This window comes from Neomonachus schauinslandi, chromosome 11, assembly GCF_002201575.2.
Source record: "Neomonachus schauinslandi chromosome 11, ASM220157v2, whole genome shotgun sequence".
Lineage (NCBI taxonomy): Eukaryota > Metazoa > Chordata > Mammalia > Carnivora > Phocidae > Neomonachus > Neomonachus schauinslandi.
Window position 1 is genome coordinate 7,129,577 of NC_058413.1, and position 23,502 is coordinate 7,153,078.

General features: G+C 46.7%; 1 protein-coding gene across 1 annotated transcript in view; it reads right to left on the reverse strand.

Moving 5' to 3' along the window:
• POLA2 (DNA polymerase alpha 2, accessory subunit) overlaps positions 1–19,852 on the reverse strand; it is a 26,235-nt gene extending 6,383 nt beyond the window's left edge. Inside the window, exons 1-12 of the mRNA XM_021685032.2 lie at positions 19,622–19,852; positions 15,975–16,099; positions 15,390–15,469; positions 14,957–15,014; positions 11,050–11,156; positions 8,487–8,680; positions 7,794–7,882; positions 6,390–6,545; positions 5,688–5,750; positions 4,927–4,969; positions 1,147–1,271; positions 616–654 (exon numbers count right to left, since the gene is read on the reverse strand). Of these exons, the coding sequence (XP_021540707.1) occupies positions 616–654; positions 1,147–1,271; positions 4,927–4,969; positions 5,688–5,750; positions 6,390–6,545; positions 7,794–7,882; positions 8,487–8,680; positions 11,050–11,156; positions 14,957–15,014; positions 15,390–15,469; positions 15,975–16,099; positions 19,622–19,700 (1,158 nt within the window). The 5' untranslated portion in view covers positions 19,701–19,852. The remainder of the gene's footprint in view (positions 1–615; positions 655–1,146; positions 1,272–4,926; positions 4,970–5,687; positions 5,751–6,389; positions 6,546–7,793; positions 7,883–8,486; positions 8,681–11,049; positions 11,157–14,956; positions 15,015–15,389; positions 15,470–15,974; positions 16,100–19,621) is intronic.
• Positions 19,853–23,502: the final 3,650 nt, after the last annotated feature.

A 23,502-nucleotide genomic window follows, 5' to 3' on the forward strand; every position in this document is an offset into this window, starting at 1 on the left:
TGTGTTCCCTCTCTCTGTCAAAAAAATAAAAAAAAAATCTTAAAAAAAAAAAAAAAAAAGAAAGAAAGACACATGTTCGTGGTCTCTGTCCTCAAGGAGCAGACTCTGTTTGGGGACAGGAAAGGGGATGGCGGAGGAATTCATCCTCTAGAATGTAAGCTGAGAGTAAAAGCAAGAGCATTCTGCAATCCTTTCTGTGGAAGGTACAATATCCTGAGACAAAGGGTAGGAGGCACCGACTCTCGGCCAGAGACGTCCTGAGAAGGGCCTTCTGTGTTTTCTGCATCAAAGGACAGCAAGACGTGGGTCCTGGAGCCACAGACACCTGCGCCTGCGCGAGCGGGCTTGTGCCTTAGCACCGAGCCTCACGGGGGGACACCAGACTCACAGACGTGCACTTCCCTCCTCCAGCTTCCAAATGGCCTTGTATTCTGGTGACATGAAGCCTTCAAATATTTACAAAAATGCCCTGCTACAATGTTTTTCTGATTAGCCACAGGGATTAATTTAGGTTTGTTACAAATGCAGCATAAAGTCCAAAATATGGAAACAAGAGCGAGGGCTCAACTTGATGCAGGTATCTGGCACTTTTCCTTCCCGGCCCCCGTCACTTACCTCCACCTGTTCGTGCTTAGCATCCAGGAAAGGTCCAAACTGCAAATAAGAGAAACAAAGGTATCAGAACCACACGTGTCCATGAGCGCCTTCACAAACCCTCTCCTAGCAGTTCTCTGCCCAGGGCTCATCTGTCCCTCCAGGAAGCAGATGGGGTGGGAGTACCCAGCCAATATCACAGGCAAAGGCTGTGACTCTGGATGGAGGGAGGCCGCTAAGGCCCCCTAACCAGGTGTACTGCGTCCTACAACACTGGGCCTTTCTTTAAAAAACTTTGAGAGAGAGAGAGGGAGAGAGGGAGAGAGGAGCAGAGGGGGAAGGAGAGAGAATCTGAAGCAGACTCCATGCTCAGTGCGGAGCCTGACTCGGGACTCGATCCCATGACCGTGAAATTGTGACCTGAGCTGAAACCGAGTCAGACACTTAACTGACTGAGCCACCCAGGCGCCCCTAGATCTTTTTCTAAGGTCTCCTCCCCAGTTTTCCCATTGGTGCCTCCCCCAGTGAAGCTGTCCCAGGAGGGCTTCCTACCAGGATGCAGACATCAGGCTGATCGCGGTTGATGATGGCAATCAGATCTAGCAGGGGATCGTAGGTGATGCTGTCGGATGTGGTGTATGGCCCACAGGCCACCAGGACCATGTGTTGCTCAAAATCTAAGACAGAAAGGATCACAAAGTGTTGATTAGAAGATAATGGGATGGTAGGAGAAAGGGCAATTAGGGAAAAATGCCACAGGATTCAATTAATTAAGAGTCTCCCTAAGTGTAGAACTCTGGGAATCCAAGATCTCATCCCCATCCTCAAAGAATACTCCATCAGCTGCTAGAGACAGGGAAGAATGTGAATAACGAGGGAGTGACAGGCAGTTTGCTAGCAGCACACTGAGCAATGGGAGAAAGCAGCAATCAGGAAAGACCTGATCAAGGTGAGATTTGCTCATGCCTTTCCCCTAGTTATTTTTATTGTGATGAAACACAAACAACATAAAATTTACCACTGTAACCATTTTTAAGCATACATTTTAGTGGCATTAAATAAATACAGAACTGTGCAATCATCACCGCCATCCATTCCCAGAACTCTTTTCCTCTTGTCAAACCGAAACTCTTGTCCCCATTAAACACGAGCCCCCCCTCCCCCAGGTCCTGGCCATCACCATTCTATTGTCTGTCTCTAGGGTTCTGGCTACTCTAAGTATGTAAGTGGAATCATACACTATTTATCTTTCTGTGACTGGTTTATTTCACTTTGCTTATGCTTGTAAGTAGAATTTCCCGGGAGCAAGGGCAAGACAGGGTCCTGGAGAGTGTGCGGTTTGAGGGAACATCTGTGTTCCAGTGTGACTGGAGAACGTGGTCTGGTGAGGAGTCCAGAAAGACGGGCTGGGTGTGAGGCTTGACCTGGGATTCCTGTGTGAGGGGTAGGGAGGTGTGATGTTTGGCCACCTGTCTTGCACTGCCTTTTTCCTCACAGAATAGGCTTTCCCTTTGGGAGAGCCAGCCCTCTCCTCCACAAGGCAGTCCGGGGGGCTATAAATCAGGTGCAATGTCGTCCCCTAGCTAAGAGGCAGGCGTGTGACCAGTTTGAGCCATCCACACTCTCCTCCCTGGTAATGGAACCTCGAGGTGAATCATTTAAGAACAGAAAAAAGGGTGGAGCTCATGTATTCCAGCCAGAGGTAACTGGATGAGATAGTTGGGGAATTCCTGCTAGCTGGACACCTAGAGTTGTGAGGTCCTTATCTGCCTTTGAGTCTGCATTTCTAGCTCCCTGTCCTTGCTGTGAGCTAGCTGGATTTTCCCTAACAAATTCTCTTTTTCTTAAGTTAGTCTGAAGCAGTTTCTGTAGCTTACGCCAAAAAACCCCAAAGATCTCTGACTTATCATGTAGTTGTATTAGTTTCCTGTGGCTGCTATGAAAAATTATCACAACCTCAGTGGCTGAAAACAAACACGTATTTATGATTATGGTTCTGGAATTCAGAAGTCCTAAAATCAAGGTTTTGGCAGGGCTGCATTCCTTCTGGAGGCAGGAGGAGAGATGTCTCCTTGCCTTTTCCAGCTTCTAGAAGCCACCTGCATGTCTTGGCTCATGACCCCTCCTCCATCTTCCCAGCCAGCAGCCTACCATTTCTATCTTTGATGCAGATCCTTCTGCCCTCCCCCTTATAAAGACCCTTGTGATCACACTGGGCCCACCTGGACAATCCAGGATAATCCCCATGTCAGGATTCTTAACTGAAGGACACCTTCGAAGTTCCTTCTGCCATATAAAATAACCTAGTCCCCCGTCGCAGGGATTAGGCCGTTACTTGTCCACCAGAGCAGGAACACCATGGAGCGAGATTGAGAGTTCAGGGAGAAGAGTCTGTTTCATGCACTGCTAGGGCAGGGGACAGAGTTAAATCTGGTTCTGAGGAGCCTATAGGAGATGTAAACCCTGGAGGAAAGCAAGTGCCAGGAGAGGAGGGCCCACTTCTCATTTCGTGTCTCCCTGAGTGTCTAGCTCAGTACCTTGGTCAAAAATGTTAATAACTTATTCCATGTGTTTGCTAGCAGCACACTGAGCAATGGGAGGCTTCTGGAGGCTTCCCTGGCACACAGCTCAGGCTCTGGGCATCTCAGCCACATCAATTTCATCCCACCACCTGAAGCGGATCTAATACCACCACGCTCCTCTTGTTGCCAGCAACATGGACCTTCTGATGCAATGTGCAATGTCATAAACTCCTAAATTTCATTCCTCATTCTAGGTCACCGCCCAGAATGACCTCATCACACACCGTTACTGTGCATATGGGGTGCTGACAATACCCTAGATTCGGCCATCTCACTGCGAGTCCTCAACAGTCTTCTGCTTTGCTTTATTTTATTTTTTTTTTTTTAAAGATTTTATTTATTTATTTGTGAGAGAGAGAATGAGAGACAGAGAGCACGAGAGGGAGGAGGGTCAGAGGGAGAAGCAGACTCCCCGCTGAGCAGGGAGCCCGATGCGGGACTCGATCCCGGGACTCCAGGATCGTGACCTGAGCTGAAGGCAGTCGCTTAACCGACTGAGCCACCCAGGCGCCCTTCTGCTTTGCTTTAAAAAACGCTTTGAATTATTTTGAAGCAGTCTGTTAAAATTTCTTTTTGTCCTTTCCCACCTAGGTTAGTTACCAAATAACTCTAGGCTTCCTTAGAAATTTGTCTAACCTATTTATTTATTTATTTATATATTTTTAAAGATTTTATTTATTTGAGAGAGACAATGCGAGAGAGCACATGAGAGGGGGAAGGGTCAGAGGGAGAAGCAGACTTCCTGCCGAGCAGGGAGCCCGATGCGGGACTCGATCCAGGGACTCCAGGATCATGCATGACCTGAGCCGAAGGCAGTCGCTTAACCAACTGAGCCACCCAGGCGCCCTGTCTAACTTTTTAAAGAAAGATTTTATTTATTTATTTGAGAGAGAGAGAGCGTGAGCGCAGTGGGGAGGGGCAGTGCCAGAGGAAGAGGGAGAAGCAGACTCTCGCTGAATGGGGACCCTAAGATCATGATTCAAGCTGAGGGCAGACACTTAACCGACTGAGCCACCCAGGTGCCACAGAAATTTGTCTAACTTTTTAATAAGATTTTATTTTGGAATAACTTTAGAAATGTAGGAAAGCTGCAAAGATAATACCAAGTTCTTGTATATATACCCTTCCCCCAGCGTCCCCGAATGCCGGCACCCTGCCTCACTAGGGTGCATTTGTCAAAATGAATCCAGGGGCACCTGGGTGGCTCGGTCGGTTAAGTGTCTGACTCTTGATTTCAGCTCAGGTCATGATCTCAGGATTGTGAGATTAAGCTGTATGGGGCGTGCCTTCTGCCCAGCCCCCTCACCCCGTGTACACGCTCTCTATCGAAAATAAATAAATCAATCTTCAAAAAACAAAACAAAGGAATTAATGCTGGCTTATTATTGTTAACTCCTAACTATTTGGGGTTCACTAGCTTTTCCACTAATGTCCCTTTTCTCTTCCAGGATCCCATCCAGGACACCACAGTGCATTGAAAGAAACTATTCCTATTTTGCCTTTTATAAAGTAACTTCCAGATACAGATGGCATGCCTCATATGTAGCCAGAACCCAGGTGGTCACGCTCAGTGGGCTCAGACCCTGGCCTTCCACCAAGGGCCTGTAAAGCCACCCATCTGCTGTCCTCCCTCGCCTCCACCGGGGTGCTCCCAGGAGGCTTTGGCAGCTTTCTTGTGGCCTGAGGAACCTGGATGACCCTCATCCACCATCCTCACTGTTAGCAAAACAATGCTTGAACCCAAACTTACCTCCATCCTCTTTGGTGGGCTGATAAAATGGAAGTGGCACACCCTTAAAAACAGGAGAAAAACTAAACTGAGTTCTTGGTTAAAACAAAGGTGGGGGTGGAACCTGAACGAGAGTGGGGAACCACAGCTTCGGCAAGTGAGGAGGGAGGGTGGTGGGGGAAGGCTGAGATGCAAAAGGAAGAAAGCAGCCTCAGTCTTGCTCCCTGGAGCTAAAAGCTCACAGAACGGATGGTACCTATATGGCACCAGAGCAGCAAAGAAACCCCGGTAATGGGAGGTCACGGCTAAACTCATAACACCCAGCAAAAGGTGGGAGAACACAGGGGCCTGAAGTACAGTATCCTAGGCAAGGACCTGAGAGCAGGGAATCTGCTACTTTTGCTTGCGTTATTTGCAAATCTGTGGAGGACTATCGCGTAAAGCAGGGGTAGGTACACTAGGGCCTGTGGGCCCGATCCGGCTACTGCCTGCTTTCACGAATCCAGCCACACTCATTGGTTTGCAGGCTGTCAACGGCACTTCTGAGCCACAATGGCCGAGTCACTGTGACAGAGACCGTATGGCCTGTAAAGCCTCAAGTATTTACTGTACGGCCCTTTACAGAAATGGTTTGCAAGGGGGCCCAGAGGCGGCTTCCCATTCTGTAGCTAGAGAATTGAGAAGCAAATAAATCGGTTCTCCTGAGTTTCCAGGACAGACAGAACGGCACATACTGTGTCTGCAGCAAAGCAGGAGGGAAGATGGGGCAACTGCCGTCGTACCTCATAGAGTTTGGTGGCAATAAATCTTCTACCAGTCGTGTTGATTCCTTCCATAACTACAACCTGAAGGACAAGAAGCAGAACGGGAGATGAACAAGGGATCGGCAATAAAACTATTTTGATTAGTTAGAAAGTATTAAGTACTGGGGCACCTGGCCAGGTCAGTGGGGAGAACATGAGATTCTTGATCTTGGGGTCATGAGTTTGAGCCCCACGTCGGGGGTACTTCACTTAAAAAAAAACCCAAAAAACAAAAAACATCTATTAAGTACTAAGTCCATCTATCTCATTTTATAATTACAAACTTGGGGGTATTTTCTAGAAAACAAATTAAGGGCCTTGTGTTAGTAATAATAACTGTGCTCTATACGAATGATCTCATTTTTTGTAACAATCCTATGAGGTAAGAATTATTATTCCCATTTTAGAGATGAAGACACGCTGGCTTCGAGATGATAAGGAACCTGGCCAGAGTGACACTCCCTGCTGGGCTGGAGCTGGAGGCTGAACCGGGCAGCAGGTCCCAGAGCTGAGGTCAGAGCATTCAGGGAAAGCTGGAATCCCCACACCGCTGTCTGCTCTAGAGCCGGTGCTCCCGCCACACCTCGTGCAAGTAGGAGGCAGCCAGCGATGAGCTGCTCATCCTGCCGCCGCCCACCGCACACGCTATAGGGCAAACAGCATGTGTGCAGCCCGTCTCACCTGTCCGGGAAACAGAGAATATTCTTTGAGCTCAGATAAATTCACTGGAATCTGAGCCCCCGAGGAATGTTCCCGGTCTCCTTCAAGAATCACTGACTTGCTGTTCAGCTTCCCGTTGGTGTCACAGCCAATCTGGCCCAGCAGAGTAACAGGCTCCTACCGAAGGTGTAACATACGAACGACAGTCTTGGGGACAGGAGCTCAAAATCTGGGGTCAACAGAATGAACAGCGAAGCAAATCCCAAGCAGGAAAGATTTTTTTGGCAGGGGCATCATATTGACAAGTATCATCAGTGACTCTCAGGGCATCTGGTCTGCCCACCCACCCAATGCTTGAGCCCCTCTAAGTGGTCATCTAAGCTTGGGCATCTCTAGTGAAGGCAAACTTGGTTCCTGCACCCCAAGGCAGCCCACTGCATCTCTGGATAGTTTCAACCATTAATAGCTCACATCTATTGAGCTTAGTGAATACCAGGCATTGTTCTAAAGACTTACGTGTATTAACTTGTTTAATCCTCACAATGATGGTGAAGTGGATACTATTATTGGACCCACTTTACAAAAGAGAAAAATCAGCAACAGGTTACATAATTTGGTTAAGATCAAAAAGTGGGTCAAGCCTGGGTTTGAAGTTTGGCTCCAGAGCCAGATCCTTAACCACACACCATATTGTCTCTTAACAGGAAGTTCTTAAATTGAGCTGAAATTTCTCTCCCTGTGGCTTCCTCTGTCCTGTTCCCATTACTGGGGGCAGTCTTAGGAAGTCTAATCTTTCCCCACAAGACTGTGCATCCCTGCCTCCCCTCTACTCCTTCCTCCCAATTCCTCCCAAACTTCCTTATATGACATGGTTTTGCATTCTTCCCCAACTGGTCAATCTTCTCTGAATGCAAACAATGACAGACGTGCCTTAAGGAATCTTCTAGAACACATTTCCCCTTAGATTAAAAAATGTTTCAGAGAGAAAGCACTGGAACATATGCCAGATTAAACCACAATTAAAGATACTACTTGCAACAGTTGATCCATAAGGACAGAGACTATGGGTCACCATTCCTAGAAACCCTGTCCTTGCTGTTGTCCTCATATCCTGATCACTGAACACTTCTATTTGTGGGAAATCTCCAGGGGGCTACGTGCCTCACCACTAAAAAGGAAAAGGCCTCAGTCTTTGCTTATGTGCAAGACCCTAATCCAAGTGCAAAGAAAATGACCATCTCTGGTCACAAAACCAGAAAGCACTTCTCAGTCTTTCTTCAGAAGGATCCATGTTATCAAATTCAACCAAGACAGATGTTCTAACTAGAACGTAGACAAGAAGTAAAAAAGGAAGCAAGGATGCCTTTTTACCATCAGTTTAAAAATACAATATTAATTAGGAAGGACTATTAGAACAATTCTTACTTGAGCTGGGACCAGAACAGGAGTAAAAGCCTCAATCTTGTAATGTTCCTTGAGTTCACTGCCAAGTTCCTCTATCTTACAGGTCAGAACTGAAAGCCCAGAGGGGAAAAAGTACTGTGTTTAGTAGGACATTTCACTTGTCAAGATGAGAAGATACAGCGCATCATAAAATATTGAAGTCAGTCATTTTACAGAAGCAGGAGGGTGCCCAGGACCTCTTTCTAAAGCCCTAGCCAATCTCCCAATATTTGGTGGCTGAAATTTGGCCACAGATCATGTGGCACAATCCCTGAGAGTCAGCACGAATGTCCACAACCCAGCCTTCCTTTCATTCTGGCCATCAGTGAGGTTTAGGGGGAGTCAAGTGCAATGTGGAGAGTCTTCCATTCTTTGTAAGGAAGAAACCATAAATATCTGACTTTCACTGGCTTCCTCTACACAGTTCAAACGGCTGTCACTGGGAAATGGTTATGTGCTTTTTCTTTAGGGAAGCAAAGTGACTTGGCAGAATTGCTGAGAGCATCACCTCATGTCCCTCCACTGCTAGGGGTACCCAGAGGACATCTACCAACTTCTATATTCAAAGGCAACCTCGGAACTTGTTCTACCAGCCTAGCTGAAGCTTTGTTACTTACTCTACACCCTTCCAGGTGGTTTTATATTTTCCAGAATTGCAAAGAGAAAAACAACTACCGTCTCGAATATCTGGAAGCTTCTGAAACATTGATTTGTAGCTCCCGGTGAGTGACTCTGGACCCCCTAAGACCTTCAGGCTGATGTCACCGGCTCCTCCTCTTCCAGACCAAGACACACCCTGTGCTGAGCCGAAGGAGGTAACCACTTCTCCTCGGTTATTTCTCGAGTTGTATTTCTGAGAGGGAGTAGCACTGATTGGAAGCAAAACAGATACACGTTACTGTATTCCTATCTAAAGAGAGAGATGAATAAAATGAGGTTACCTTTTGGAAATGGGGACTGGAGAAACGTCAAGCTGGCCTCACAATTTATAAATCTAATCAGCTTAATGGGGTTGGACATACCCGGACCTTCAAGGAATTTCAGGAATGAGGGTAAGTTTAGAGACACAGACATATTTTAAAAGGTTTTCTCCTGGCTTACAACTAAACAAAGCAAAACCAAACCAAACTCTGGATTAATTAAAAAGTGGGTTTCAAGTACCACTTTCTTTTCTTTCTTATAACTTTTTAAAAGATTTTTTATTTGTGAGAGAGAAAGAGAGAGAGAGAGAGAACAAGCAGGGGAGGGGCAGAGGCAGAGGCAGACTCTCCAATGAGCAGGGAGCCCGATGTGGGGCTCGATCCCAGGACCCTGAGATCATGACCTGAGCTGAAGGCAGACGCTTAACAACTGAGCCAATCAGACGTCCCTCTTACAATTTTTTTTTTTTTTTTTTAGCACTTATTAGAATACCACTAGAGCCTGGCTGTGGATAAGCCCAAAACCGCTGTCCATCTATAGCACCTCACAACACAGTTCAAGGTAGACACCACAATAAAATGAAGTTAAAAGGAATTCATCAGCTCTCTCCCGTGTGTGTGCAGGTGGAGACGTAATGAATTCAGTCAGCTGGTGAACAAACATTCCCATTCTCCGAGGCTCAACTGACAAGTTCTCATATTTCCACGTGCTGCCTGGTAAACAAGAACACGAACATCACCGAGCTCCTTGGAAGGCAGTGTGGGCCTCTAATCCTCTGGGTGGGAACACAGCTTCTGGAGAGGTCGCTTTCAAACAGTCTGTGCTTTAGGCACCGAAGCTTTGCAGGAACCAGTTTTACGTGGGTAATACTGCAACTTCTTTCCACAGAGGCTACGGAAAATGAGCTCAATTAACGATCTCGATCTCCGCGCTGCCTCTACCTGAATAATTGAGAAGTTACTTTCATAAATTACAGAACCAGCTTCTGATGTCAGCTTTATTAGCGTGCCGAGGCAGCGTACCGCCGGCTTCTCTGAGCTCCTCCGCGCGCAGCTCCATGGGACAGCGGTTACAGCCGGCACTTTAGTGCAGTGACGCTTCGGGGGACTGCTTATTCAGAGTGTAGCTGCTGTCACGGTGCTGGCTCAGCCGGTGAGAACTGTCTCTACCCATCAAGTTTCAAAGATGCCCTTGTACGTCTAGAAAGCTCGCTTCCCAAATCAGTTTGAGAACTCCCGAAAGCAGCAGTGGACTACACTAGAGAAACTGTCCTTCAGAGTCCCGTGGTCGCTCACCTGGAGCGACTGTTGTCACCTCCTTTCTCAAGTGACAGAGCTGGACAATCTTAAGCTCTGCTCCGTCTACAAGGGATCCACAGTACAGGCAGTTCGTATTTCCCTAAATGGTTAACGTGATGGGTCCTTAGCCTCATCCTGACCTGGCAGCACCAAGCCTTTCTTCTACTCGGCAGGGCCCTGGCCAATGGAATTCTCTAATAGGAGACACGCCATTTACGGATTTCAAAAAAATCACATGTGATCTTTGTGGATTTACGTGCAGATGTGGCAGCAGGGATAAAAATGCCAATTAAGTCTGTGTAGATTCACAGTGACACGCAAACTCTGAGAAACTAGCTGTAACCTGAGAGAGGAACAATAAACAGGTTATACAACAGAATGAACACAGATACGTACTATTCTTTTTATAAAACAGATACTGGGGACGCCTGGGTGGCTCAGTTGTTAAGCATCTGCCTTCGGCTCAGGTCATGATCCCAGGGTCCTGGAATCGAGCCCCGCATCAGGCTCCCTGCTCAGCGGGGAGTCCGCTTCTCCCTCTGCCTGCCACTCCCCCTGCCTGTGCTCTCTCTCTGACAAATATGTAAATAAAATCCTAAAAAAAAAAAATAGATACTACAGATGAAGAGAAGAAAAAGGAGAAGAAGAAACCCAACAACACCAAAACTAACAGAGGGAGGTGGAAGCCTATTTGTCTCTATTGGCAAGACTCCTGAGACTCGCGGACTTCTGAATAGACAGGTTGTTTTCTGGAGAAGGTATCTGCTCCTGACCTAGGAAATGAGCCCCAGAAAAGTGGGTGGAAAGTGAGTTTCCTTAACTACTGGAAGACACGGTAATTTTCCACACAGGAAGAGAAGGCAGGGAGGGCAGAGAGCAATAGGCTCTCAAGCTAGGCACCACAGAGGTACACACCCACCCGTATTGAGTCTGTCACTCTGGAGGGTCAGCCCCCTCACAACCACAGAAAGGGGAGGGCAGGCCTGCTGTCCGGCAGCTGGATTCATTCTGATCTGTACCTTGGAGAGAAACTGGATGGTGAGAGGAGTTGATGGGGGCTCCGAGTAGACACAGTCCTTTTTGTTAGGGGGGTTTCTGGGGTGGTGATAGCTCGCTTCTGAGAACCCTAGGAACAAAACAGAAAACAAGATCCTAGTCACTGTAGACCCAAGTTGCTACCTGACGGTATAGCCCCTTAGGAAGAAAAGCATGGTGCCCAAGTGAAGGGCACAAGGTGGGGTTGGGCTGGTTCCCTTCTTAAGGCCCCATCTCCAAGCATAATCCCGTAGAGAAATCTTGAGCAGCTATCACCAAATCCATTGGAATCCTGTCCCCATTTTGAAGGCAATTATGAAAAAGTATCAACATTTCCCAGAAATGACTGCCAAGCAGGCAATCTGTCCTATCAAACTGTTCACGTGGTCACTTTCTTTCCCCACCCCTTTGCTTTAGAACAGCTGGGAGTTTTGACCTGTGCAGACACATTTTCCTGAGAAGGGATGGGACCACATTACTACTCATTTTGGCAAAGTCCCCTGCACGTTTTCAAAATTAGAGAAAAGAAGGACTCCAGGCAGATAACATGGTTGAACTTAGTCTATTTAGCAAATGCCTCACTGATGGTCACTTCTGTTCTCTGGCTTTCGCTCATCAGCAAGAATCCAAAGGTATGCCCAGGATGGAGGATGAGACCCAAGGCTCACAGATCTATTGCTCCCCAGAGTCTAGGATAGCTGACTGTGGCAGAGGAGAGATAAAATCTTTGCCGGGACCGCAACCAGGAGGCCAGCTGGTCTGCAGAGGATTCCCTGCCCTTGGGCTCCTCCTGGCTGTGCACCGAAGTTATGCCACCACAGCTGCCTGCTGGTGACAACTGGGGACGAACACAAAAGAACAGATGCAGGAAAGACCATCAAGTAGCCGGGACGGAAATTAGGTTTTAAAAAGACCCCGATGCTACTGCTCTTATACAATAACCATTTTTTAATACTCCTTTCTGGTATTTTCATATTTTTCCAACTTAAAAAAATATATAAATTCTAATATTTACAATCTTAGTTTAAATATAAACCTTTATTTGAATATTACATATACTGATTTTTTTCACGCTATATTAACTATGAACATTGTCCTCAGCCCTTGCAGCGAAACCCAATGGTGTCAACAGACCAACTCGTTACGCTTCTCAGGGATGCGCTCACTCTAACCACGCTCATGAGATTTGCTATTAACGCTGCATGCCTGTTCATTTGCAGTGAGAAATACAGTGACCGAGGATACCATATTCTCATATCCTGGGGTAAGCACATTCTCATACCACACAGAAACCCAAATTATAGGCCAGGTTGCCAGTTTATTAATTTACTAGAAATATAACGTTGGAGGCATGGGAACTTCAAATCGGCAGGCTAACACATCCCCTCCATGTCAGGCAGGACACGTGGAAAGCCAAATTATCACCAGGGGATTTATGGTGAGCGTGGAGGCAAAAGAGTAGCTGGCAACGTCACCAGGCAAATATTTAATAATGATCAGGCAAGGCCACAGGTACATCTGCCTCGGAGACCCCACAAGGGCCTGGTAACGTTGCTGTGGCACTGTTTGTGAGGGAAAGGCCAACGTTTGGCCCCATGACTACTTTGTCGGGAGGCCACTGATGTATGGCCTAACGATGATCCAGCAGTTTCCACGTGATAGGTACTGTTCTAGGTATTTTACATTTCTCTAGGCCAGACCCACGTGGCGTCTCCTCTGAGCTTCAGACACGTATTTCATCCTGTTTGCTCATTTTAGTCCGACTCACTTAAGTCTGATTCTCTGGTCACCAACTGTGATTCATAACTGGGCCTCCTAAATACCTTCGTGGCAGGAATGGGAGTCCTCAGGATGGTATTTCCGTCATGGGAAGGGCATATACTTCCATAGGAAATCAAGTAAATTTGCATCTGACCTATGCATCAGTCTACTGAGAGCTGGATTACCACGAGTCAGTCCCCAAGAACATGATCGACTCTGGATATACAGACAAATCACAAATTCTGGACCTGTGAGGTTGTCAATCAGATCAACATGAGGCAGCCCCACTAGGTTCCGCAATCCTGGTTGATGCTGCTTAGGGAGCCAAGCAACCGTTCTTATTCAGAAGGTCTGCCCTTCAACAATGATTAATGTATCAGGCTCTGGGAAAACAGCAGCGAACACAGCAATGTTTCTGCCCTCAAGGAGCTTCTGTTCTCATAAGGAGGCAGACTGAAGCAAACAAGGAAATATATAACCTGTCTCATGGTAGTAAGTTCCACAGGGAAAAGAAAAGCAAGAGAAGAAAAGGAGGGAAAGAGGAGGGGTTTGCTCTTGTAGGCAGGTTTCTTCCCTCAGACAGGGGACAGAGGAGATGGACACATGTCTGGTGTGTTTGAAGAGCAAGACCACCAGAGTGTAGAGGAGTGGGAATTGGACAAGGGAGCAGGGCAAACTCAGACAGACCCTCACACATCTTCTGAATGTTATTGGGGAAGATGGGAGAGCCAGTGGAGGGCTGTGAGCAGAAAAACCTGGCCTGACTTGCATTTGAAAGGAGCATGGCGCACTGTGGCTGCTATGTGAATTGCTCAGAGGCGGACAAAGCAGAAAGAAGCCAGGACAGGAAGCTGTCCCGCTCAATCAGGGGATGACAGTGCTGGGGACCTGGTGGTGAGTGGACAAGGTGAGAGGGCCGGGATTCCAGAAGGAGGGCTGACAGGACTGGTGGATGAGTTGCATGTGGAGCGTAAGAGAGAAGGCAGACTCAGGGAGGTCTCCAAGGTTCCTGGCCTGAGCGAACCCCAAAATGGAAGAACTTTTTAGTAAGATATGGGCTCTAGGACAGGAGCATCTCTAGAGGGAAAATCAAACGTTGATTTTACATCTCTTCAATTTTAAGCTAAGGAAAACTGCAGTATGTCCACATAATATGTTGTGTGCGCCTGTCTTGTGTCAGCAACTTCACAGGCCGTGTCTTTAGCTTTCCTGCTCTCCACAGGCACCCCTAAACGACTTACCTTCTTTCTCACAATGTAACTCGACTTGGAAAAATTAAGGCTTACTCCATGTTTATGAACGTCTACAAATTAGAGCTTCTTGAGGGCAGAGCCCAGCCATGCCTGTTTCTTTCACCACCGTTCACCCAGCTAGTACAGTGTACAGTGTCCGGCCCATAGAAGCTGCTCAGTAAATGAACGGAAGCATTGGGACTTCAGAGATAAGGAAACTGCAGTTCAAAGGGATAAAACAACTCACCTAAGGTCACCTAGGTCTGCTGACTCAGGCTTTGAGGGCAATACTATCCCACTACCCTATCCTAGCCCTCATGCTGGGATCCAGCACTGGAACTGGATCATTCAATTCTAGGACCTCCACCTATGCAACACTTTGCAACTTTTACGAAGAGTAATTATGTAGAAACCATTTATGAACATTTTATGATGTTTATGCTAATTGAAAAAAGCAGGATAGGTATATGGTTACAAGGACTACCATTACATAAACACAGCTATGCCTGTGACAGGAAAGGAAGATGTGTAAGTGGAAACATAGTAGGAACCGTATGGGTGGCTACTTTTTTTTTTTTTTTTTTAATATTGTACTTTTTTTCTTTTTTTTCTTTCTTTTTTCTTTCGAAGATTTTATTTATTTATTCAACAGAGAGAGAGAGAGAGACAGCGAGAGAGGGAATACAAGCAGGGGGAGTGGGAGAGGGAGAAGCAGGCTTCCTGCCGAGCAGAGAGCCCGATGTGGGGCTCGATCCCAGGACCCTGGGATCATGACCTGAGCCGAAGGCAGATTCTTAACAACTGAGCCACCCAGGCGCCCCTGGGTGGCTACTTTTTTAGAATTAAAAAAAAAAAAAAAATGATATTCATAGAAAGCAATCTCCAAACATATACTCACCTTAGAGGGTGTGGTGTAAGAGTTCAAGAGGCTCTCTTCTTCTTCCTCCACTTCGATTCTAAAAACAGTGTTCAAGAAAAACAGACTTCCACCCAAAATCTAAGGCAAGGGTTGATTAAATAAGAAACCTGAATAGTAGGTACTTTTTTTTTTTTTTTTTTTAAGATTTTATTTGTTTGACAGAGAGAGAACGTGAGAGAGGGAACACAAGCAGGCGGAGAGGGAGAAGCAGGCTTCCCGCTGAGCAGGGAGCCCAATGTGGGGCTCGATCCCAGGACACTGGGATCATGACCTGAGCCAAAGGCAGACGCTTAACGACAGAGCCACCCAGGCACCCCTGAATAGTAGGTACTTTTATTATTTGTTTTTAAATTACACAAATTACCAAATACAGCCCCTGGCTTTATATAAAGACCCCAGCAGGAAAGGATACAGCTCTTGGATGGAAACAATGTCTCTAGCTCCCGCGTGCCCACCATCCCTGGGCACTCTGGACAATTTTTTGCTCAGACACTGAGGAATAAAAGATAATGAAGATATTATTCCATAGTCAAGTAACAGAGGAGGTGTTTTCCACAGCCAAGAGGTAATAACAGGCATTCAAAATATAATCTAATATATAAAATTCCTCCAAGTAAGGATTAAGTTAAGATGATGCATGACAGGCTAAAAACGAAGAGTTATCCTGTGACTGTCTGCAACCCCTTAAATCTAACAACCCCACCAATGATTTGTTGAAGCCCTACCACTCGACATACACAGTTTTAGGTGATTTAGACCCACTCTCATTTAATTCTTACAATAACCATAAAAAAAAATAGGGGTTATTAGAACCACTAACATAAGAGGAAACGGAGGCTCAGGGACAGACATTATGTAGCCTGCCCAAGTGCACACTGGGACCAGAGTCCTGATCTGTTTCTAAAGCCCATACTCTTCTCACAATACATCACAACGCCTCCCCTCAAGAGCAGAAATGGGGAATTTCATTATTAGTTTCCTTACATTTTGTTCTTACCTCATGCTCAAAAGAGTTCAGGGTCTCTGAGGTGAGGCAACCTTTCCCTGTTCTGGTGCAGAAGGCTATAAGCTCAGCTACCATTCCCTCCTCGTCCTGTCCATACAGAATGCAGAGCTCCACCACTGCAGGAAGGAAAAGTGAACAGGTAAGAACACAGTTCATTTCTTGCAGCTTTCCCCGTGAAAGGTGAAATCAATCTTCGATTTCTTCAGTCAATATTTCTTCAGCACCCACTAGTGCCAGGCACGGTTCCAGGCATGAAAATATAGCAGTGAACAACACAGAGAAGAATCCTTGTCTCCATGAAGCTTACTACTGGAGACAGAAAACAAGGAAGTAAAATCTGTGGTATGTTAGATGGTTAAATGTGCTGTTTAGAAAAATAAAGCTGGGGGCGCCTGGGTGGCTCAGTCCGGTAAGCATCTGCCTTCAGCTCAGGTCATGATCCCAGCATCCTGAGATGAGCCCCAGGTCGGGGTCCCTGCTCTGTGGGGAGTCTACTTCTCCCCCCCCTGCTTTTTTTTTTTTTTTTTTTTTTACAGATTTTATTTATTTATTTGAGAGAGAGATTGTGAGAGAGAGAGAGCACGAGAGGGGGGAGAGTCAGAGGGAGAAGCAGACTCCCTGCCGAGCAGGGAGCCCAATGTGGGCTCGATCCCGGGACTCTGGGATCATGACCCGAGGCTAAGGCAGACGGTTAACCTTAATCGACTGAGCCACCCAGGCATCCCTCCCTCCCCCTGCTCTCTCTCTCCCTCTCAAATAAATAAAATCTTAAAAAAAATAAATAAATAAGATTTTAAAAAAAGAAAAATAAAGCTGGGGGAGGGATCAGGGGGTTGGGAGCAGGGGTTGGTAATTTTCAATACAATGATTAGGGAAGGCTTCACTGAAAAGGTGGAAGACTGGGAAATGAGTAGTGCAGTTTTTAGGGAAAGAGCTTTTAAGCAAAGATCCTGAGGCAGAAACAAGATCAGCAAAGCTACTATGGCTAGAACACAGTGAGGAAGGAGGCAGAAGAGGAGTTCAAGGGTAAAGGGAGTGCAGACTCTTGGCCACTATAATTACCCTGGTTAGTACTCTGAGCAACTTAGAAAATCACTACAGTGGGGCACCGGGGTGGCTCATTTGTTAAGCGTCTGCCTTCAGCTCAGGTCATGATCCCAGGGTCTTGGGATCCAGCCCCGCATCAGGCTCCCTGCTTGTTGGGAAGCCTGCTTCTCCCTCTCCCACTCCCCCTGCTGTGTTCCCTCTCTCACTGTCTCTCTCTCTGTCAAATAAATAAATAAATAAAATCTTAAAAAAAAAAAAAAAAAAAAAGAAAATCACTAGAGGGGGGCACCTGACAGAACAGTAACATGATGCAGCTTCCACTGAACAGGATCACTCTGGATGCTGTGTTAAGTTTAGAACGAAGAGGGCATGGGCAGAATCAGGGGGACCAATTAAGAGAACCATGGCAAAGTGCAGGTGAGAGATCATGGTGGCTTGGATCAAGGTGGTGGCAGTGGAGGTGGGAAGAAGTGGTTGGACTTCAGATAGGAAGCATCCTGAGGGTAAAGCTAGTGGGATTTGCTGATGGTGAAGAAAAAAAGGAGTCAAGGATGATGCTGTTTTCAGCCTGAGCACCTAGAAGGGTGGGAAAGACAGCAGGAGGAAGTACTGAGGAGCAGGAGGACATACGGGAGCTTAGTTTTTAGACATACAGAGTTTGAGGTGCCAATTACAAATCCAACTAGCAGCTGGACAGATGAGTTTGCAGTTTAGCAAGTAGTCCAGGCTAAAATATACACCTGGGAATCATCAGCAACACATGGGATGAAAAGCCGAGAGACCAGGTGAGAGTCCCTAAGGAAGTGTGTGTATTTGGGACTCAGGATGAGCCTGAGAAGTGGTGACAAGTAAGATAAGAACAATTAGGCGTGGTGTCTGAGAAGCTAGGAGAAAAACATGTTTCAAAGAAGACATGACAAGTGGTGTCAAATGCTAATTCCGGATGAGGACTGAAAATTCACCACGAGTTTAGCTAGGTTAAGGTCACTGGTGACCTCGAGAGAAGCAATTTCAGTGAGGCAATGGGGATGAAAAAGCTTACTGACATGGGCTTAAGGAGGAAAAATTTGAAGACAGCAAATATAGACAACTCTTTTGAAGAGGTTTGCTGTAATTGGGGAGGAGAGAACTGGAACCGGGGACTGGGTTCAATAGAGTATTTTAAAAGCGGAGCAAAAACCACACTTCTATGCTATTAGGAGAAAAACTCTTATAGCGAGAAAAATAGAAAATATGTAAGAGGTTAGAATTACTGGAGTGATGTTCTTTTTTTTTTTTTTTTTTAAGATTTTATTTATTTATTTTGACAGAGAGAGAGAGACAGCGAGAGAGGGAACACAAGCAGGGGGAGTGGGAGAGGGAGAAGCAGGCTTCCTGCTGAGCAGGGAGCCCGATGCGGGGCTCGATCCCAGGACCCTGAGCCGAAGGCAGACGCCTAACGACTGAGCCACCCCGGCGCCCCTGGAGTGATGTTCTTAAGAAGGTTCGAGAAGGAATGGGATTTAGGACTCAAGTGGAGGGTTTGGATTTTGCTAGGAATACGGAGAATTTATTCATTGTAATGGGAGGGCAGGAGAGGTAGGAATGAAGAAGTAATGGTGGAAGTTTTCTAATTGTTTCTACTTTCTTGGTGAGAAGAAGTTCATCAGCTTTGAGTGGGACAGAAGGACGTTAAAGGAGAAGGTGGCAAAGTTAAAGGCCCACTGAGGTTAGTGATTATGAATTCAAAGCCTAGAAGTCCAACACCCCTGCCAAACTAGTTCTGTGGGATGGAAGAACTGGCATTTTGGAAAAGAATGCACTGGGTGGAAGAACTTGGGAGTATTTTGGTATCTCACTGTAAGTGAGTATGTTTGCATTCTGGTTTTATACATTAAAAAAGAAGTTCCAAGTGTTGATGAATGGTAAAGGCAGGTGCACGTTCATCCTGATTCTAAAACTGAAAACTCTATGTCTCCCAAGACACTGCTTCAAACACCTCCTGCCCCAGAGCCTGACCAGTAAGAGGGAGCACCCGACTTGAGGAGAGGAGACAGGGGTTCACAGACTAGCAGTCTCCTTGTCTGTTTCTCCCTCTGTAAACAGCTGACAAGCTAAAATTCAATTTTGGGAATCCACCTCAAGGGTTCATATTTGCACAGACCACCAACAGCTTTGATGAGAAATGATGGATCAGCAGAAGTTTAAAGGGCAGGCTGGAAAAGGAAGAGCCAGGAATAAAAAGTTATATTTCAAAACCCCCATATCTCTCGTTCTGTTGTGGGGGCTTAAAGAATTTCCCAATTCATGCCACCGGGCCTAGTCTGAACCTGGCCCGTCCCAATTCCACCTTTCTGAAACTGCGTTGATTTAAAGTCGGGCTTCATATCCTTATTCTTGAGTTGGGATCCAAGCAGTACACTGCAAACATTTCAAAGTCCCTACATCCCAAATCTCGAAATTTGGTTTAATTCGTCGTCTCCCAACCACCAAGAGGTCTGATCTAGGGAAGAGGAAACTTGGAAGCTTTCCCTTTTGGGTTCTAGGGGGCTGGGAACACGGAGCGGGAGGTGGGCCTCGGCTGGGGTCCGGGGCGGGGGCGAGGGACTCACATTTCTCGGTCAGAGCCTCCTCGCAATCTACGTCGAAGATCTGCAACTCTTCCAGCAGGCGCTGGGCGGACACACTCATGGTGACCCAGGCGGAGGCCGGGGGCCCGGCCCACGGAGCTCGGACCTGAATTCAAGGACCTCACGGCGTGGAGACTGATGGGCAGGACGAGGTTCCTCGGATCCTTTCCCCCTCACGGAGACCGAGACGGAAGAAGACCAAATGGCCCAAGCCCTCCGGCGGTCAGAAGGCCCCCGGCGTCAGTCACGGAGAAACACTTCTTTCTAATGTGGGAGGAGCCCCCAAACGCCCGAAGGAAGTAAGCGGAAATCTCGTTAACTCCCTCTTCTGCAGAGAACGTCCTGCTTCCTAAAAGCTACCGCGAAGCATCTCAATGACTGGAACAGAACAGAGCAACCAGGAAAAACCCGCCAAATAGTTTGCACGGCACGCGCATGCGCGAGCCGGGTTCACCCCCCCCCCCCCCCCCCCCCCGCTTCCTTCTCGTTCCCAGACGCCGCGCGCCCCCGCGCGTCCAAGGGCGCATGCGCAGAAACGCTAATACGCCCGCTCGCGCGACCGCGGTCCGGTCCGCCTACCTTCTGGCGGGTGCGCAGTTGTGTCTCGTAAGGCGCGAAAGCTGGGTCTGGTGCGCGACTTCCTTAGCTCGCATCACCTGAATCGCCTCTCGGTGCCCGGCGCGGTTACCTGTATTTCGGGCACCGCCTGCTGGCGAAGCTCCGTGGCGAATGTTCGTCACCCTTTCGTCCTGTGCGTTGGTGCGCAGGCGCTGTTACGTATACACCCGCAAACCTCCCAAAGCTGCTGTGCACAGCGCACGTCGTTCCTTCTCTGACCCCGTCGACGTGCGTCTGGGACAAGCTGATAACCATTGATGATAACCAACCAGATTCCCTAACGAAACCACGCTCTTAAGATAAGCGAGGGCACGTTAGGTTTGGGTGCATTTGGGATTTCCCTGTAGAAGTTCCCAGTGGACGACTGGAAACTTGGGAGTGAAGATGGTTCACTAAGAGGGAGAGAGTGGAAGTAAAATGAAAAGGTGGCCTTCCGCATGAAATACCCCCTAAGTCTTTGAGCCACAATCTCTGGCTCAGCTTAGGTCAATAACCTTGGACATGCTCCCCTAATGGGGTGATATACTGGTAGAATCTTTCTAGAAAAGTTTGGCAGTATATATGAGGGGACTTAAAGATGTTCATTTGCTCTTGACTCAGCATTTCTTATCCTAAGAAAACCAGCCAAAATCCAGACGAAGTTTTATGTACGAAGATGTTTGTGGTAGCCACATTTACAATATTAAAAATGGAAACTGTTGGAACATCCAAAGATAGGGACTGACTAAGGAAAGTATGGGGTTTTACCAAAGCAGTGATTCTCAAGACTGCACGAGAGGTCAAAGACTTCTAGGGGACACCTCAGGGAATGAGACAAGGGACAGGGGCCTGGCAGAGCCAGAGCACCCTGTCTTAGCCTCGGTCAGGCGGCGTGGAGCAGAGTTTAGTCTGTTTCCCTATTCAAGGGCTGGGTGGAGAGGGAAAATCCTCATTCTACCCTAAGGCCTCTTACTGGTGGGTACAGAGGGCAGAGGGTAGGAGTGGTCCTCTTGGGTACAAGCAATAAAGGGTGTAATAGTTTTCTATTGTTACATAATGATTCATCACAAATTTAGTGGCTTAAAACAACATCCACTTACTAGCCCAAGGTTCTATAGATCAGATGTCTGGGCACAGCATGTCTTCATGTCTCCGTTCCCAGCTCCGTGAGGCTGAAATCAAGGTGTTGGCCAAGATGAATTCCTTTCTAGGGGTTTCTTCAACCAGCCAGAGGAACTCTGTTTTTAAAAGTCTCATGTTAGGGACGCCTGGGTGGCTCAGTCGGTTAAGCAGCTGCCTTCGGCTCAGGTCATGATCCCAGGGTCCTGGGATTGAGTCTCACATCGGACGCCTTGCTCAGCTGGGAGCCTGCTTCTCCTTCTCTCTCCCTCTGCTTGTACTCTCTCTGTCTGTCAAATAAATAAAATCTTAAAAAAAAAAAAAGAAAAAAAAAAGTCTCATGTTATTAGGTCAAGTCCACACAGATCATTTCCCTCTCTTAAGGCCAAATGATTTGGGGCTATAATTACATCTACGAAATACCTTTACAGCAGTGCTAGATTAGTGTGAAGAGGGCAGTCTTTACATGAAAAGACATTGACTCAGTAGAGCCTAAGAAAGAAAAATAAAAAGCAAAAGAGGAAGTTATCGAATGTCTGGAACTATTTTGAAACATGTAAGGCCTTCCATGTTGGGTATAGTTTCATTTCATGATAAAAATAAATGCTAAAAATAATGTAGTAGAGAAGAGGAGGATTTAAATAATCTGCTCTGGGTGTCAAATAGACTAGGTCTGACACCAACTCACGTCTCTGTCAATCCTTTCCTGAATTAGTAGTTGCCTGTTACTATCTGGAGGTGGGTGATGGGGCCGATTATCAAAAGACTGTCTCTGGTGTTTTATAGGAAGCTTTCTTTCTTTTTTTTTTTTTAAAGATTTTATTTATTTATTTCACAGAGAGAGGCATAGTGAGAGAGAGAACACAAGCAGGGGGAGTGGGAGAGGGAGAAGCAGGCTTCCCGCTGAGCAGGGAGCCCAATGCGGGGCTCGATCCCAGGACTCTGGGATCATGACCTGAGCCGAAGGCAGACGCTTAACCAATTGAGCCACCCAGGCGCCCTATAGGAAGCTTTCAAGAGGGTGTCAATACTCTCTCTCTTGAATGTGGGACTATTTGTCGTATATTGTGCACAGATAACAGGAAAAATCTCATTCCACATCCTGTTACCAATGCTTAGTGGCCATTTGGGTTTCCTCTTCTGCCCCTGGCATGTCTACATCCTTTGTCCTTTGCCTTTTACGACCAAGTAGCAGGAGCTCTTTGTATATCATAGACCAGAGTTCGTAAACTATGGCCCTTAGGCCAAAACTGGCCAGCTGCCTGTTTCTGTAAGGCCTTCCTTCAAGTTAAGAATATTCTTTACAGGGGCGCCTGGGTGGCTCAGTCGTTAAGCATCTGCCTTCGGCTCAGGCCATGATCCCAGGGTCCTGGGATCGAGCCCTGCATCGAGCCCTGCATCGAGCCCCGCATCGGGCTCCCTGTTCCGTGGGAAGCCTGCTTCTCCTTCTCCCACTCCCCCTGCTTGTGTTCCCTCTCTCGCACTCTCTCTCTCTCTCTCTGTCAAATAAATAAATAAAATCTTAAAAAAAAAAAAAGAATATTCTTTACATTTTTAAATGGTTGAAAAAAATCAAAAGAAGAAGAATATTTCGAGATGTATGGATATGATATGAAATCCAAATTTCAGTATGCATAATATTTTATTGGAAGGCAGCTGTGCTCATTTGTTTCTGGTCTATGGCCGAGTTTGTGCTACAAAGACAGCCTTGAGTAGTGGTGGCAGAGACCTTATGACCCTTACACCTCAAATATCTACCATCTGTCATTTACAGAAAATGTTTGCAGACCCCGTCATAGATGATAACCACTGTCCAGCAAGTGTGTTGCACCCAGACTTTTTCCAATCTGTATTTTAACTTTGTAGTTCCTTCTACCAAAGTTTTACAATCTTTTTCTTTTTTTTTTAAGATTTTGTTTTTAAGTAATCTCTACACCCACTGTGGGGCTCGAACTCACAACCCTGAGATCAAGAGTCCCGTGCTCCACCGACTGCGCCAGCCAGGCGCCCCTACCATTTTTATGTCTGTCTTTTCCTTTGTGGCTTTTTGGTTTCCTGCTTCGCTTAATAAAGTCTCCCCAATCTAAGCTTATTTATGCAAATATTCTTCTAACTTCTCTTTTATTAATTTAATTGTTTTACACTTC